The sequence below is a fragment of the Mugil cephalus genome, chromosome 6 (genome assembly GCF_022458985.1).
Source record: "Mugil cephalus isolate CIBA_MC_2020 chromosome 6, CIBA_Mcephalus_1.1, whole genome shotgun sequence".
NCBI lineage: Eukaryota > Metazoa > Chordata > Actinopteri > Mugiliformes > Mugilidae > Mugil > Mugil cephalus.
Window position 1 is genome coordinate 17782867 of NC_061775.1, and position 15197 is coordinate 17798063.

The window sequence follows — 15197 nt, forward strand, 5'->3', positions numbered from 1 at the left end:
GTAACACAGAACATATGCTGCTCTTGAGGGCTAGGCTTGTTAGTGAGGGTTGGAGCTGCCTCATCGTCCAAAATAGTCATACTAATGAGACGCAAGCCTTTATGCCAAAAATGTCTTCCTGTAACCCTAATCCTTCAAATCAAATGCTTACATAAATAACAATTTAATACTTATGAAGGGGAAAATTGTTGATTTAGGGGAATGGATACAGCACAGAACTTGGAACTCCACAAGAACTGCACTACTACTGGCATTTCTAAAACAGAGCCTGCACCTAACAGATGCTGAGACGATATTCCCAAAGGATCTTCCCTGGGGCCCCTACTCTCCGTTTTTTATAGCTATGTTCAAGTCTGTGATGTTCATTTATCAGAGCCACATTACAGTACTACTGCTGCCCCTGGCAAAGGACCGAACCTCTTAAGAATCTTCAGTGGCTTACAGAAACTGTTGCTGTCTCAAGAGAGGTACGGCAGACTAAATAATCAGTTTCCCATCATGGTGACAATCTGAGAGCAGCTGTTTGCATCTGAAGGCCTGCCAGCAATTGTGTGTGGTGGTCTGAAACAGAGAAGCCAAGAAAACAGGCATGGAGGACAGGGAAGATGAAAGAAAAGTTTCTCTGCTTGATTTGGGCCTCTTAAGGGTTTTGATATTGATCTCACCGACAGACCTGCAGATGTACAGTATCTGTAGAGATATGTGAACAAATACTGCATCCATCTGTGGACTCACACATGCATGTTAGGGGAGATATACACGTACACATGTTAAATTGGAGCTGAAACATTTGTTTTCGTCAAACGTATGGAGTGCTGTATACTCAAGGATACATACTATGAGATTTATGATGCTGGTGTTTTGTTTTGTTGTGTAGACTTTGGCAGCGAAAACAAAAAAGAAAGGACGGTAATGCTGGCTAAATCTCATGCGGCTTTTGTGTTACAGAATTTTTAACTCGGTTATTTAGATTGACTGGTTCACAAAGAAGGAAGCTTTAAATATATATCTGTGTTTACACTCACTTGAATTTAGTTCTGTAGGGAGTCTGAGCCTTGCAAATAAATACAGTGTGTGTATACATTTGTGAAAGGTAATGGTTCTGTTCTGTGCGACTCAACTCTCAAGCTGGAGGTCACAGCTCAAGGCTGTTGTCGATGCTGTGAGATTAAAAATATTCTGGTTTGTGATGAGATCTAAGGCCTCTTAATGCCCGTCAAATTAAATATGGATATACTCTATATACACCAATCAGGCACAATGACCACTGACAAGAGAAGTAAATAACATTTACCATCTTGTGACAATGAAATGTTCTACTGGGAGACTTTTGTACCTGGCATTCATTCGTGTGGATGTTACTTAGACATGTACCACCCACCTAGACCAGACCAGACACCCCGACCCCATAGCAATGATAGTCCATAATGGCAGCAGCCATCCCCAGCAGGATGCAGCCTGACATAGGCACACACAAAAATGGTTTAAGAATAACTAAAAAAAAAAACAAAAAAAAAAAACACACAAGGTGTTGACCTGGCCTCCAAATCCACTAGATCCCAAACCGATCAAGTATCTGTGGGATGCACTGGAACAAGCCTGATCTACAGAGACCCCTCCCCTCAACCCACAGAACCCAAAGGCCCCCACTAACAACATAATGTTTCCAGACACCACAGGACACCCTCAAAAGACCCATGTCCATTCTCTGATGACTCACAACTATTTTGGAGGCACAAGGGAGACCTACACAATATTAGGAAGGTGGTCATATGATGTCATGGCGTATGGCTATTGAGCACACTGACCTTAAAGTATTATTTTAAGAGTGAAGTAGATTATTTTATGTTAAGCTGAATCAGTAGTATAACAAAAAGTGAATGAAAGAGTAAAATAACCCTTCCTTCACTCAGTGCTGACCATGAGCCCAGTTTTAAAAGCAACAAGTAAAAAACTCTTATTTTCAATTATACAATGTTTATGTAGCAAACAGGACAAGGCCACTAGAGGCAGAAGTATGGGATCCTTTCAGTGCCAAAATCTGCACGCATAAAAAACAGTATCAGTGCGCATTAACACCACTCTTTACGTGTTTGTGCTATACGCTGTAACTTTCTGGGCCTTCTATGCACTCTGCTTTGTTGAGTTTTGGCACTTAACAAAGGGGGGTGGTGGGCACTGAGAGTGGTCTTGTGCGCTGGTGATGGTTGTTATGTGCGCAGATTTTGGCACTGAATTGATGCCGTACAGAAGAGCTGCAAGCCCCAAAAGAGTGCGTAATAGCAAGAAATATCATGGTAAACAACAACAGAGTACTTAACATGAGCATGAGAAGAATCAATAAGCTCAAAACCAGCTGAAAATTGGCACATATCCTGATAATCTTATACTGTATCTTTCTAACCTGCTAAAAGGAAAATATATAATAGCAATATTAAATGTTTAGTTAATATTATGAATTGCAGTGGCATGAAGTAACTTGAGCACACACACTGCAAAAGTATGCCAGCAATTGAAATACTACTTCTCTTTGCCTAATTACTGTGATTTAATTGTATGAAAGTATTTTTTTTTTTTTTTAACTTTTAATTATTGTCTCAGCTTCCAAAGACTACGTGTTCATACTAAAAATATAATCAATCGTCTGGATTTTGTCCAATCTATTCACCCAGTATTGTGCAAACTGCGTCGTGATATTGAAGTTGTCATGTTATTACCGACGCCACATACCTCTTTTTGTCGCTCCCACGGAGCTCTCTTTTTGATAATGTTGAAGCAAAGGTCAAGATTCCACATGCAGTCATTCACCAGCGTTCACCTTCGCCACTTGGCTGAGGTCTGGCAAGATTAATTCTTTGTGTCTTGCCATCGCTCTGTGTGCCAGGTTCATCTTTCTTACAATGGAGCCAAGCAAACACAGGAGAAAAAGTGTGTGTGTTTTTAAAAGACGTTGGTGCAACCGTTTTAACAGGGCGACTCTGTTTGAATTAGATGTTCTAACCTCCCGCTTGCTAAATGGATTTCTAAAGTGGCTGTAGTTGGAGGCTTTCAATCGGATGCAACCTTGAGTCCTTTTTTATGTGAACTCTGTAGGATTTAAGTGCCGGTATAACATGAGCACGACTGAATGCATGCTCCTCATTTTTTGAAATTGAAAAATCTCCAAAGGCTCTCCCCATTGTGCAGGCAATTAATGGAATGCTGGCAGCGAGGTTCAGGTGCTTAAAAGTTGTATTTTTTTTCTTTCTCTCGATCTCTTTTTAATGACTAATAAAGGATAATCATCGTGGAAAAAACAGCATAATGCTGTAGGCTTCCTCTTTATGCACAATGATGTATAATGCATGCTTTGAAATGAAACGGCAGCGGCCTTCGAACCATTCCATCTCCAAACCTTAGTGTATTTGTTTTGCATGCCACAGTGAGGCTTTTGCATAATAATTGTGAGTGTGCCCATTAACAATGCTTGCCTATTAATTTGATCTTTACATTTTTAAAGTTTGTCCATCAGGCCGCCAAACAATGGGTCCCCCAGTCGCGGTTTGCTGTAAGTGATTAGAACGTGGGATAATTGCCTCTCTGAAGAGTTGCGCTGCTTCTTTTTAGCCTCTTTGTTCTTCATCTGTGGACTTTCACCTGCTTTCTGTTGTTGAAACGGATGAATAAATGTGTTTTTTTTTTCTCTCCAAATAATCTTTGAAATACCCATTAACATGTATCGACTATCTCATTTATATAATTGTAAATAAATTTAAAGTTCTGGTGATAGCTGTGAACTAGTGGTTAGAGAAACAGCTCTGGGACTGTGATGTCCATGGCGGAGGTGCTTAAGCAAGCACCCAAACTGCTCTCAGGGCATCTTGCATGGCTCTATAATACTGTAAGTGTGCTCATTGGTTCGGATTTAATGAAAATTCCTTGTTTGTGTGTGTGTGTATAGACAAAGATATATATACTTTGTAAATAAAGCAGATTTTTCTTCTGTCTGATGGTTGTTAAAACCAAACACATTGACATTCTGTAGTCTAGTTTCTAGGATTACTAATTACTACCATACATGGGGTACTGGTAGTAATTTGTGGTCACGCGCAAATGAACACTAGTAGGGATCTGTTGCATGGCTGCAGGAAAACTAGTGTTGGAAATGCTCGTGTGTTTTTATGCAGCACATATGAAATTGATTTGTATGAATGTCTTTTTCTTTTTAAGCCACTGAGATGAGACACACACCGTCAGCCAGTCATCGTAATGACCTATAATGACTGAATCAATATACACGGGTGCAGTTCCTTGTAGTGATTATTTTGCTGCTGTTTTGCATGTTGAAGAATCTTACAGGGTAAATACTGTAATCTGTCTTCCTATGCACTAAGAAGAGTTTTGCCACCATGTGGCCACCATCCTATTCAGAGAGCTTAATGCTCGTCTCAGGCCTGTTGAGCCTGTAGCCCTGCCTGTAACTGGGCTGTATATCAAACTTTCATTTTCCTGCATTCAGTTGCACATTTTCTTGCAGTCTTGGAACACTTCCAAAACCTTTTTTTTTTTTTTCTTTTCTTGTGCCCTCAGTCTCCTTCTCTTTGACTGTGCTTGACAATGCAGGGAAACATACAAGCGCATCTCAGTAAACACGAGTGATGTGGTTCCAGAGTTTAAAAGCTCCACATAACACTGGCAGACACAACTTGGGGCTGTTTGTGTGACGGAAAAGAAAACTTGTTTAGAAACTGACAGCACTGTGTGTGTGTGTGTGTGTGTGTGTGTGAGAGAGAGAGGGAGCGCAAAACTGCGTGTATGTGTGTTTATGTTGCTTTTGGCAAGTTATTCGTTTGTAGGGTTTTTTTCTTCTTTTTTTTTTTTCTTATTGCTCTCTGTGTGGTTATCTTTTGAGTTGGTTGGTTTGGAGCTGATGTCCACCTTCGGGGATGCGCATAGCATGCATTTCTGAGTATTTTCACCTGAGGCTGCACTTGTTAGAGTCTGTGGATAAATGTATATACATTATTTATACAAATTCAGGGCGAGTGAAAGCAGGTTTAACACATTTACAGACAGGAGGCCAGGCACTGCAAGCCAAGCTCCAAGTGAGGATTGCAACGCTGTGCGCCGGGGATCGAGTTGGCCGCTCGCCCGTCTGTGACCAGCATCCTTAATGCCGCACGTGAACACCGCTAACATTATCCTCACCGCCTCAGCAGTTAAATGATCTCTCATATCATTAGATTGTTAAAAAAAAGAAAAAAGAAAAAAAAAGTTTTGTGTTATTGCAGAAACCTGTTGGCTATCATTGGTGGGTTTGTTTTTTTTACTGATAATGTAGAAAACTTTGAGTGTTTTGTACAATTTAATAACTTTGTTAAGCTTAGAGGGCATGTATACGTACCTTAAACATCTGAGATAGAGAGGAAAGGGAAAGGCTGTGGGGTGAGTCTCAACTCAAGACTTTATTCGTGTTAAATCACTCACTCGTGTATGGATTCATTTCAAAACATATATTTATTGGAAATGGTGTGCCTCACTTCAAGGTTTAAAATGTGTTTTAAAAAAAGGTTTTAATCAGTTGGATACTAGAATACAGAAGTTATTATATGTTGACATGAGGGTCAGAAGTAATGAAGGTCAGTGTCACATCAAGACGAGGTGTTACCTTGCAGAATCACAAATAAAAAAATAAAAAAAAAAAAAAAACCTGGGACATGACGACGTAAGCATTTAAATGCAGATCTCTCGTGTTAAAGAGGAAGTCATAACTTTTAGCCACCTTCAAAACAAAGTACTATATGGTGTGATTTAACATTTATGATGTCACGTGATACAACACTGTAAATGAATGTAGTTTTCCCCTCCCACTTACCCATCCCCTTTCTTCCATCCAGGAGCCTCCTCCTTCAGAAGCGGAAGCCTTGCCGCCTGGATGCAGTCTTCACGTTCCCATGGAGCTCGAGTTTGCGGCTTCCTGTTTCCCTCGCAGCCCTGCGCCTCAGAAAAGCTATGGACTCGTCTGTGTAGACTAATCTCACAGGTGTGATGCCAAATACAGTTTTGCATTGTAAATTTTTTTTTTTTTTTTTATCAGACTCTGTGCTGTGTTTTTGCCTCTTAATCCTCCAATTCGACCAGCACCATGTCACTCATGGTGATAATAGAGGCACAGGAACATAAGGTACACTTATTTTGGGGTAATAATGTAAGCTCACTGCCTCAAATTACTTTCATCTGTTTACCTTAACCTAAAGTCACAGTTTTTTCATTTGTATTTCTTAGGTTTTCTTGATGTACAGTTTTTTGTGTTTTTTTTTTTTTTTTTTTAAGGCATTACATTGTCCAGTAAAAGGCATGGAGTCGTGCACAACTGTGATTTTCCTGGTTTGATTGAAACGGGGACATTTATGTTATGTGATCAAGTTTGTCTTTCTCTCTCTCTCTCTCTCTCTCCACGCATGTTTTCTGAGTTTCACTCGCGAAATATAGGCACAAAAAATGCCCCAGAAAACAAAAGCATGACGTATCATTCTTTTTTTTTATCTGCATATGAGTACATTGGAGCGTTCTGCTGAAAACTACAATGTTTCTGGATTTTAATTTATCTCTTATTCCCACAAGTTGTGGTATAGTGTGATATGCAAAGAATGACTACAAAAAAAAAAAAGCAACAAGTGAACTGGGAGTGTGTTAGTGTGTGGACGAAGCCAGAGTCTGGTGTTATAAGCATAATAATTATTTATTGAAATATGAGGAAAAAATTCAATGAGCCTCATAGCAAGACTCTCCCCAGGACCAGGTAGTGATGGGAGCATTCATAATGTCAGCAGGAGTGGCAAACGTCATAGACAAGCAGGAGGGAGATGGTATTTTGATGTTTCGCATATCCATGTGTTGACAGCGTACAAGAGCACATAATGCACAAAGGAAGCCATTGTTTAAGTCCTTCACAGAGCATTTACCCCACGTAATAGTCCGACAGTGACTACGTAGCCTAAAATTTAAGGTTCTGGATTCCAAAATCCCTCAATCTCCAATTATTTATTAATTAATCCGGGTGGAACGGGACTGCAGAAAAGACTCTCCACTAAAAAAAAAAAGAAAAGTAGGACTTCTGCAATGGCCACATTGGTGACTGTACTGCCTGTACTTTGAAGTGGAGTTCACCTGCACATCGGAGGAAGTCCAAGGCAGCTGCAGAACCCTAAACACAGAATTTGAGAAAGTGGATGATAGATAAGATTGTCTGATTATCTGGAGGCCGCGGTTAATGAGGGTAACAGGTGGTGACGCTCAGAAACAGCTTCTTAATACGGTGAATTAGTGGTGACTTTAAGAGAATTTTCTATACATTAAACATGCCATTGAAAGACTTTTTCCATGACTTATTTAACAAAACCTGGACAAGATTTTCTTTTTTAAAAAAACAAAACAAAAACACCATACGCTGTTGTGGGAGGCAAGTGTTGGGACATTTTGATTAAAAAAACAAAAACAAAAAAAACAGTAACAACTACTCTACACATGGAGAAACTCAGCGTGAGGATAATTTGGGCTGCCATATGTTAAGAAGAAAAAGCCAGTTTTGTTAATTTTGGACACAATACTAGAAGTCACAGCTCACAGGGGAAAGATGCAGTCTTTGGTATAAGAGCAAACCGGACAGAACAATGACGCAGGTTGAAATTTCGGTAAGAAAACTGATGTGGCACAGACCATCCTTCACACCTACCCACTTAAATACAATACTCTTTTCAATGTACAGACTTGCATGAACACTTAAAATACTTTTTTTTAAAAAAAAAGGATATTTTCTTCTTCTTTTTTTCGTTTTCTTTTTTTTTAAGTCCATTACTTTTGCTCCAGACCTGCATCTCAGAACTACTGGTGGAAACAAAACAAGAACATGCTACAGTAAACAAATTTATTCTGGCGTGGACACCTCTCACGTCATGTAACACAAAGATGTGAACCGAGCGACGCAATAAATTATCTTCATCATTAAGCGTAACCAGCGACATACTGTACATCAAAAAGTTCAAAGCACTGTAAAAAAAAAAAAAAAGAAAAGGAAAAAAGAAAAGGAGGGGAAGGTTTTACAAAGTAAGTGTTGAAACTCAAACCTTATACAGCAATGCTCCAAAAAAAAAAATTTGAATGCCAGCAGACACAGAAATTAATATTTTAAGTGTGATTCCTCTTTGATTTTAGTGTCTCACGACATAATTTAAGTACTGCTAGGAACAAAAAAAATAAAAATAAAAACACTGTACACACACCGAAAAACAAAAACAGGGATCTTTTTCTTCATTTCATCGATTTCATTTTTTTTTTAGGAAATCATTGCTTAGCAATTTCTGCTTCATCACAGTTCTCTCCCATATGACCACATGAATGTAAACACCTGTTGAATTATTCCTTTTTAAATTTTTTACAACATTAATACTTTATATATATATATTTGTACATATTTTCATTCACATCTGCACGGTTAGCTAGCATGGTAATGAAATAAGGCAAGACTCACATGACTGTGACATCACAATTTTTCTTTTTTCCTTTTATAATACTGATTATTAAGGTATTTTGTAATTTCCTTCTGTTCTGTAGCAGGCTTTGGTCTTTTCCGACGGAGGCAGGACCGATCCCTTCTCCGTCTCAGGGTGTCACGCTTTGTTCTGTTCCAGGTTTAAGGAAATGATAAAAAGGAAGAGTGTTTTTGCAGGAAAGAAAAAAAAATAAGGGCTATAAATACAGTTTATTTAAGCTGACATTATTAATTGAATTTATTTAACACTGGTGTTTCTGAGGTACATAGTTTAAGATGATTTGGGGAGGTGGGAATAAGAAAGGGGGAACCACAACGTGACCATGAGGAGCAAATGACTTCCATTACAAGAGAAAAACTCAACTTCTTCTTATAAGCCTGTTGATCATTTTGTTCATTTAAGAATGTTCCGTTTTATTTTCATTTTTCATTTTTTATTTTTTTAGACCTTCATTTTTTTTAACCTCCAGTTCTCTCTTCTCAGTCGGGTGAAGATGCCATCGCAGGCGTCTCGTGTGAGCTCAAAAAACAGGGTGATAGGTAAAGAGTCTCTTGCCTGTTTGACTACTTGTCCGTTTGCCTATACAGTACCAACAACAGTGAGAGAACACGCAGGGCGATCGCCCGCCACGACAGCTCTTCGCTCTGAAAAGATGGGCAGTGTTATTCAGATTCCTTTCTCGGCACAAAGAGCCTCTCACTGTATTTACCAGTGCTAAAACACTCGAGGGCTGTTCGTTCTTCATGTCACAGCCCGACAGTCTTAATAGTCCTGCTCCTGCTCGTGCAGACGTGGTGTCAAATGTAGAGTTTGCTTCGAGTCTTCTTCTTCTTTTTTTTTTTTTTTTGTCCTTTCGGCAGTTCTTTCTGTGTGGTTGACATGAAGCAATTTCTGATTTTGTTTCTTTTTTTCTTCTTCTTTACAATAAAGGGATCCATATGCCGTGTGTCTGTGCGCACTGTGAGTCTCTGTTCGTTCCGAATTTGCGCGTAGCTTGAACATCAAAATGAGCTCAATATAGACAAGAGTTGCTAACGCAGCTGCTCCTCAACCTCTAGGTGCCTCACCGCATCAAGTGTGAAGCGGAGGTTCGGTTCGGTGAAAGCGTTATTTGGAGTTTTCGGGCTGCAGCGAAGCTCTCAGAGTGTCCGCACACCACCACCTTCGCTACGGGGCGTTAGGGCAGAGCCCCCCCACGCCCCCACCCCACCCCACCCCACCTCCCGTCTCCTAGGCTCTCTTGGCGTGAAGCATTTCGATGAGGAGGTTGTTGCACGGAACGTCGCCGTTTAGGTGTTTGTAGTAAAGGTATTCTTCGGCCTGCAGGCTGATGGCGCGGATCTCGGGCAGCCGGAGGAGCAGCTGGCCGAACTTGTCCGTTTGCTGGGGGTAGTTGCACATGACGTAGTCCAGCAGCGCCGCGTTGACCTGCTCCTGGACGCTTTCCACCAGGTGGAAGTTCTCCAGGTTCTTCACATCTGCAGAGAGGAAGCAGGAGAAAGGTTAGGTGAAATCGATCGAGGTCAAGTCGTTGAAAATTTGAAATTCACTCCTCTCGCGCAACATCCGAACTTTTAGTTTCGAGGTTTTGTTTTGCGGTGTAAAAAGGACAGCAAAAGGCTGACAAAGGACAGGATTTTGTAGTGTGATGGTATCCTCAATCTGGAGCCGAATCAGTATTTAACCTCCACAATCTACAAGCGTTCATATACAGACACATAAAGGTCTGAGTAATTAAAATCTTCACTTATCACGAGGACAGTGTTATAAGTTCTTTGGTTGTGGCACATTTTCACTCAAACTGCTCCACATGATGAAATATTCCTCCTTCCTCCTCCCCCTCCTTCCTCTTTCCCCTTTTTCCTCTGAATCATCTCTTGGGACTCCACTGTAGAGAGATTCAGGTAAAGGCAGAAAAGGCCTCTCCGGAGAGATTAATTCCCCAGGAGTGAATGAATAAATTATGTAGGGCAGAGTTAGAGTTGTATTAGGGCCAGAGCTGCTCCTTAACCCAACACCTCCACCATCCAATTTCAACATTTTTGGCAACAGATATCAGTATATTTTTTTTAAAATGCGTCGATCTTGTAGAAAACTAATGAATTTTGGACATCAACTGCAGTTCATGTGCAGGAATTCATTTTGATGGAAAGCCTTTTTTTTTTTTTTTTTTACTATTAATTCCTAGTGCGAGACACATTTTTGCATCTTTCCTAAATCCTACCTTTCCGCGCAGCTATAAGCACTTTTCCTTGACAATAATAAGCTCACTGGGGGTTTAGGCAGATTATTGCAAGACAAGACAAAAATTTGCTAAATGGATAATGGTGAGCAAGAGCGCCGTGTGTACTTGTCATGATTATGAAGCGAGGGGGCTGCGGAATATTTAATCAGGTAGCGGCTCTGTGTGTGCATGTGTGATCTTTTATTAATCTGTTTGACCCCCAGGTCGAGTGTGTGCTCGCAGTGGGCTAATGTGGTACGACATGAGTCCCTGTGTTTAGTTGACACCTCCGGACCAACACACATAGACGCACTTAAAAATACACCGTCTTTCAGTCTTGAACCTCCGCCTCTCTCTCTCAGACCCATAACACACACACACACACACACACACACACACACACACACACACTAATCCATGAAAATACACATAATATTTCTTTCTCTCTCGCACAGTACCCCCTTCCCACACACGCATACCCCCTATCCACCCACCCAGAGCATTAGGAGGAAGGAGGGGGAGATAAATCAGCAGCTAATGAGGTCTAGAGAATGAGAAGCAGGTCCTTCAAGGCACTTCCATCTATGATGCACTCTACCATGCTATTACAATCTGTATGCATGTGTGTCTGTCTGCGCTACAGAGTGCGCGCTCACCCTGACCTCTGGGTGACACGATGTGGGGGCTAAATAAGGCCAAGAGGAGGGCAGGCAAAGAAGGAGGGGGGGGGGGACAGTTTGGCCTGTGACAAAGGAGCCTCCAAACAAACATGACATGTGCTTTTTCCTGCTGCCACTCAGCTGTCTGACCCCCGTCTCAGGCTCCTGAACCGGCGTCCACACGGCCGACACCTCAGAGAAGGGTTAATTCAGCCTTACGTAAGCCAACCCGGCAGAGTGTCGGAGCGCTTTAGGCGTTAACACGCAGACATCCTACGCAGGTCAACGAGGCCTGTTTTCATCGGCGCCGTTCAAACACGGGAAGAAAAGTTTCAGTTTCAGGAAAATTGGGTTATGCTAACAAGTCGACACCCCTCCGATGCACGTCTCCTCGAAACCATTTTCTCACATTATCATCTTATTTTATTATTTATGGTATTCCTGGTGTGGAAATGCCAGAAATGATCATTTTAAAGAAGCTACGCCAAACGCTTTAAGCCAACTCTAACTGATGCACTGATGCTCACATGAAATACAGGATTTACTCAGTAAGGATAAGTTCCCATTTATAGCCACGCCCTTTCAATTAGACCTTATACCGAATACTTTCAAACATACGTGCGTTATGGCTCCTTTAGTCATTTCATAGCAACTCACATCAAACTTTTACCTAGCACTAAAACCAAGTATCAAAAAATTAACAAAAGTTGCCACTGAATGTCTGCGGTATGCTACCTACCCAGGACAGAAATGAGCTGAATCTGATGTGAAATACGTCTCTTCGCATGAGCTGATGTGCTTTATCTTTGTTAAATAAGTAACCGTACGCCTAAAGGTAATAGAAATTAAGTAAACTTGAGTCGAAATCTACTGGAATAATTATACGAGATAGTCATCAAAAAGTAAAAAATAGCCGGAAATACTGCGAAAACAATTAAGTCATGTTGTTTTAAGAGACTGAAGTGCTGGCGCTAACAATAAAATCATTTCCTGGAATAAAATGTTAGTTAATTTCTGCCATAAAATAATTAGAACTTTGTTGATAGCCGCTGACCGTGAATTAAAGGAGATAAATCTACTTCAAGGAACCACAAATATCATAAAAATTGCATTATGCTGCAAATAAACTATTATCAAGAATGATTTCCTGTTTTTTTTTTTAAGAAAACATAGTTTTAAAGCATAAGCCTAGTTTAGTTTGTAATGTTTTTAATATATCATGTAGGAACATAATTTTTTTTTTGTTACACGTCAGTAACAAACCACACATGCTGTTTAATAATCAATTCTGGGATGCCAGAGCCTCTTCTGAGTCTGATTTGGTTAAATTTGCAGAAACATGACAAGGTGAGCTCTGATCACAGCAGAAACATGGCAGGTGTTGCCATGGTTTCTCAGAGAGGCGCACCGGCGGTTTGCGTGCGTCCGCCATCGGTGTGTACGCGCGTGTGTGTGGATGTGGGGCGTTTTGATGCGGGCACGTGTGGATATTGGGGGAGAAACTGTAGAGAATATCAGTGCCCAATGTCTCTGTCAAGCTAATTAGGGGAAAGTGAGGCAAAAAAGACAGCATTTTAATTGCTAATTATTACCAGGGCCTCTTTTGAAAAAATAATGAATTGGGGCTTTCCAAAAAAAAAAAAAAAAAAAAAAAAAAAAAGCAAGCAAGAAAAAGAACAAATGACAATAGCTTGATCTCCACTCTTGACTGCAAAAGCCATTGGGCAAGTTGAGAAAAAAGAAAAAAACACGACTTTAAAATTCTCAGTTTGAAGAGATATTTGTCTTAATTATGCTACAAATCACATCACACATTTGTGTTGATTTTACATACACTGATCAGTCAAAAGAGCAGGAGTTGTGGAGTGGGACAAAAAAAATCAGAATGTAGTAAAAAAGCAAACAAAAAAAAATAAACAATTGATCAATGATTCCCAGACTGTGTCAGGTTGGAGTATTAAATGTGCTAAGCACTCTCTCCTATTCCTTCAGTGTCCCCCCCTCCCATCCCCCCCCCCCCCTCCCCCTCTCTCCATCTCATCCTTCAGTCACTGTGGGACTAATTATCAACTTTTTTTTTTTCCACATAAAACAGCCACAGTTCGTTGCTGTGCCGCGTCCGAATACTCAAATGGAAACCCTGAGGTCCCACAGAATACATTGTTTCATTTGACGGGCGATCACGCCGAAGCCAGGGACCTAATGTGGAAGAGCGCACACACACAAACACACACACACACACACACACGCACATACATATTCTCTCTTTCACAGAACCCCTGAAATCTCCGCTGTGCTTTTTAATTAGACAGGATCTGCCCTGTGCTTTGTGTGTTTGTGCGTGCATGTATGTCTCTTTCTCCGCATGCACTTTTACATGTTTTCACCGACCCTTACAATCAACCTGCTCCGGGGAGACACACGCACAAGCATTTAGACGCGCCGCACACTCACTCATGCAAATGTTCGCTCCATTATTTCGCTCTGATCTCAGAAACGCCTCGCCGAGTGGACAATGTGATGTGCAAAAAAAAATAAAAAGAAGAAGAAAAAAAAAAGACCTCTGATCAGAGAAATAAAAACATATCAGCTGATGTCAAAGTTCACCATCATCTGCAAAACCGAACATGCATCGGTTTGTTTATGACTGTAAGAAGCCTACGAGGTAGAAAACTCTGCATTATACAATAAGAAATCATGGACTCACCCAAACATTTTAAGTATTTGCCTCTTTTATGGGAGGTTTATGTTTATTTGCTTGGACTATACAAGAAAAAGTGTGCGTTAAGAAACAAAGGTTCTCAGCTGAACCCGCGTGGCCAGCCTTCTCCACTTCCAAATCGTTATTTTACATCACGCAATTTCTACATTAAACTTCCTCCTACTTCCAGTTAAGCCCGCTTCATAGAAAACACTGCAATGAGATCAACAGTTAACACGCGCCGAAATAACACCACGGCCTCTCACATTACATTTTTAGTGCCTCAATCAATAAACCGCTCCGCCTTTCAAACTCCACAACATGTGTTTTCTGCCGGGTCCAAAAACAACACATAAAACTCCGGGATCGTAAACAGTTATTGAGTGAACCGCCGTCGAGCTTGGCCTGTGAGCTTGGCCAATTAAACGCGAGAACGCGACAAACCGGTAACTTCCTGCATGGGCGGGGATGAGGGCGTCTGCTCTTCCAATGGGGACTTTCTCGGTCATTTGTGTGAGCCTATCAAAGCCAAAGCGCCTTTTACTACGGCAGCGGCTGCTTCAAAGTGCGAGGAGTTCAACCTGTGTCCCGAGTAAGCCCTCTTTATTGCACCCTACTGGATTGTCAACACTGTGCACAGCTAGCTTATTCATTATTAATCTGCCTGCGTTGGAAGAAGAGAGCCCATTGACCTTTGACTCTAAAAGAAAAAAAAAAGAGGACTAAGGACTTACTACCTGCAATAAGCAACGTGTTCATTGGGAGAATGTGTTAGTGTGTTCATATATGCGTGTTAAAAAAAAAAAGAAATAGGGCAGCAAGCGCAAACAAAGCAAACAAGGGCCATAGGCCAAGGGGCAATGGCCGCATGGTTAACAGCATCATTTAAGTAAGCTATTATATGTGGCACTGCCTAGATACGTAAGCTTTGTATCGTAGCAATGTTTTTTTACACCCCCCTCCCCTCCCACCTCATACCCTCACACCAACATAGTACACAAACTCGCCTACTACGGCTACGCACTCGCTCACCTCAGCTCCCATCAATATTCCACTGACAACATTTCACTTGGAAGTGTGTG

General features: G+C 41.0%; 2 protein-coding genes across 3 annotated transcripts in view; one reads left to right on the forward strand and one right to left on the reverse strand.

The window, feature by feature from the left end:
• Positions 1 to 7777, forward strand: part of LOC125009064 (adhesion G-protein coupled receptor D2) — an 80673-nt gene extending 72896 nt beyond the window's left edge. For both annotated transcript variants that reach the window (XM_047586607.1, XM_047586608.1), the window contains one exon: positions 5877 to 7777. In XM_047586607.1, the coding sequence (XP_047442563.1) occupies positions 5877 to 6014 (138 nt within the window). In that variant the 3' untranslated portion in view covers positions 6015 to 7777. The remainder of the gene's footprint in view (positions 1 to 5876) is intronic.
• nr5a2 (nuclear receptor subfamily 5, group A, member 2) overlaps positions 6703 to 15197 on the reverse strand; it is a 64650-nt gene continuing 56155 nt past the window's right edge. Inside the window, exon 7 of the mRNA XM_047586609.1 lies at positions 6703 to 10009. Within this exon, the coding sequence (XP_047442565.1) occupies positions 9762 to 10009 (248 nt within the window). The 3' untranslated portion in view covers positions 6703 to 9761. The remainder of the gene's footprint in view (positions 10010 to 15197) is intronic.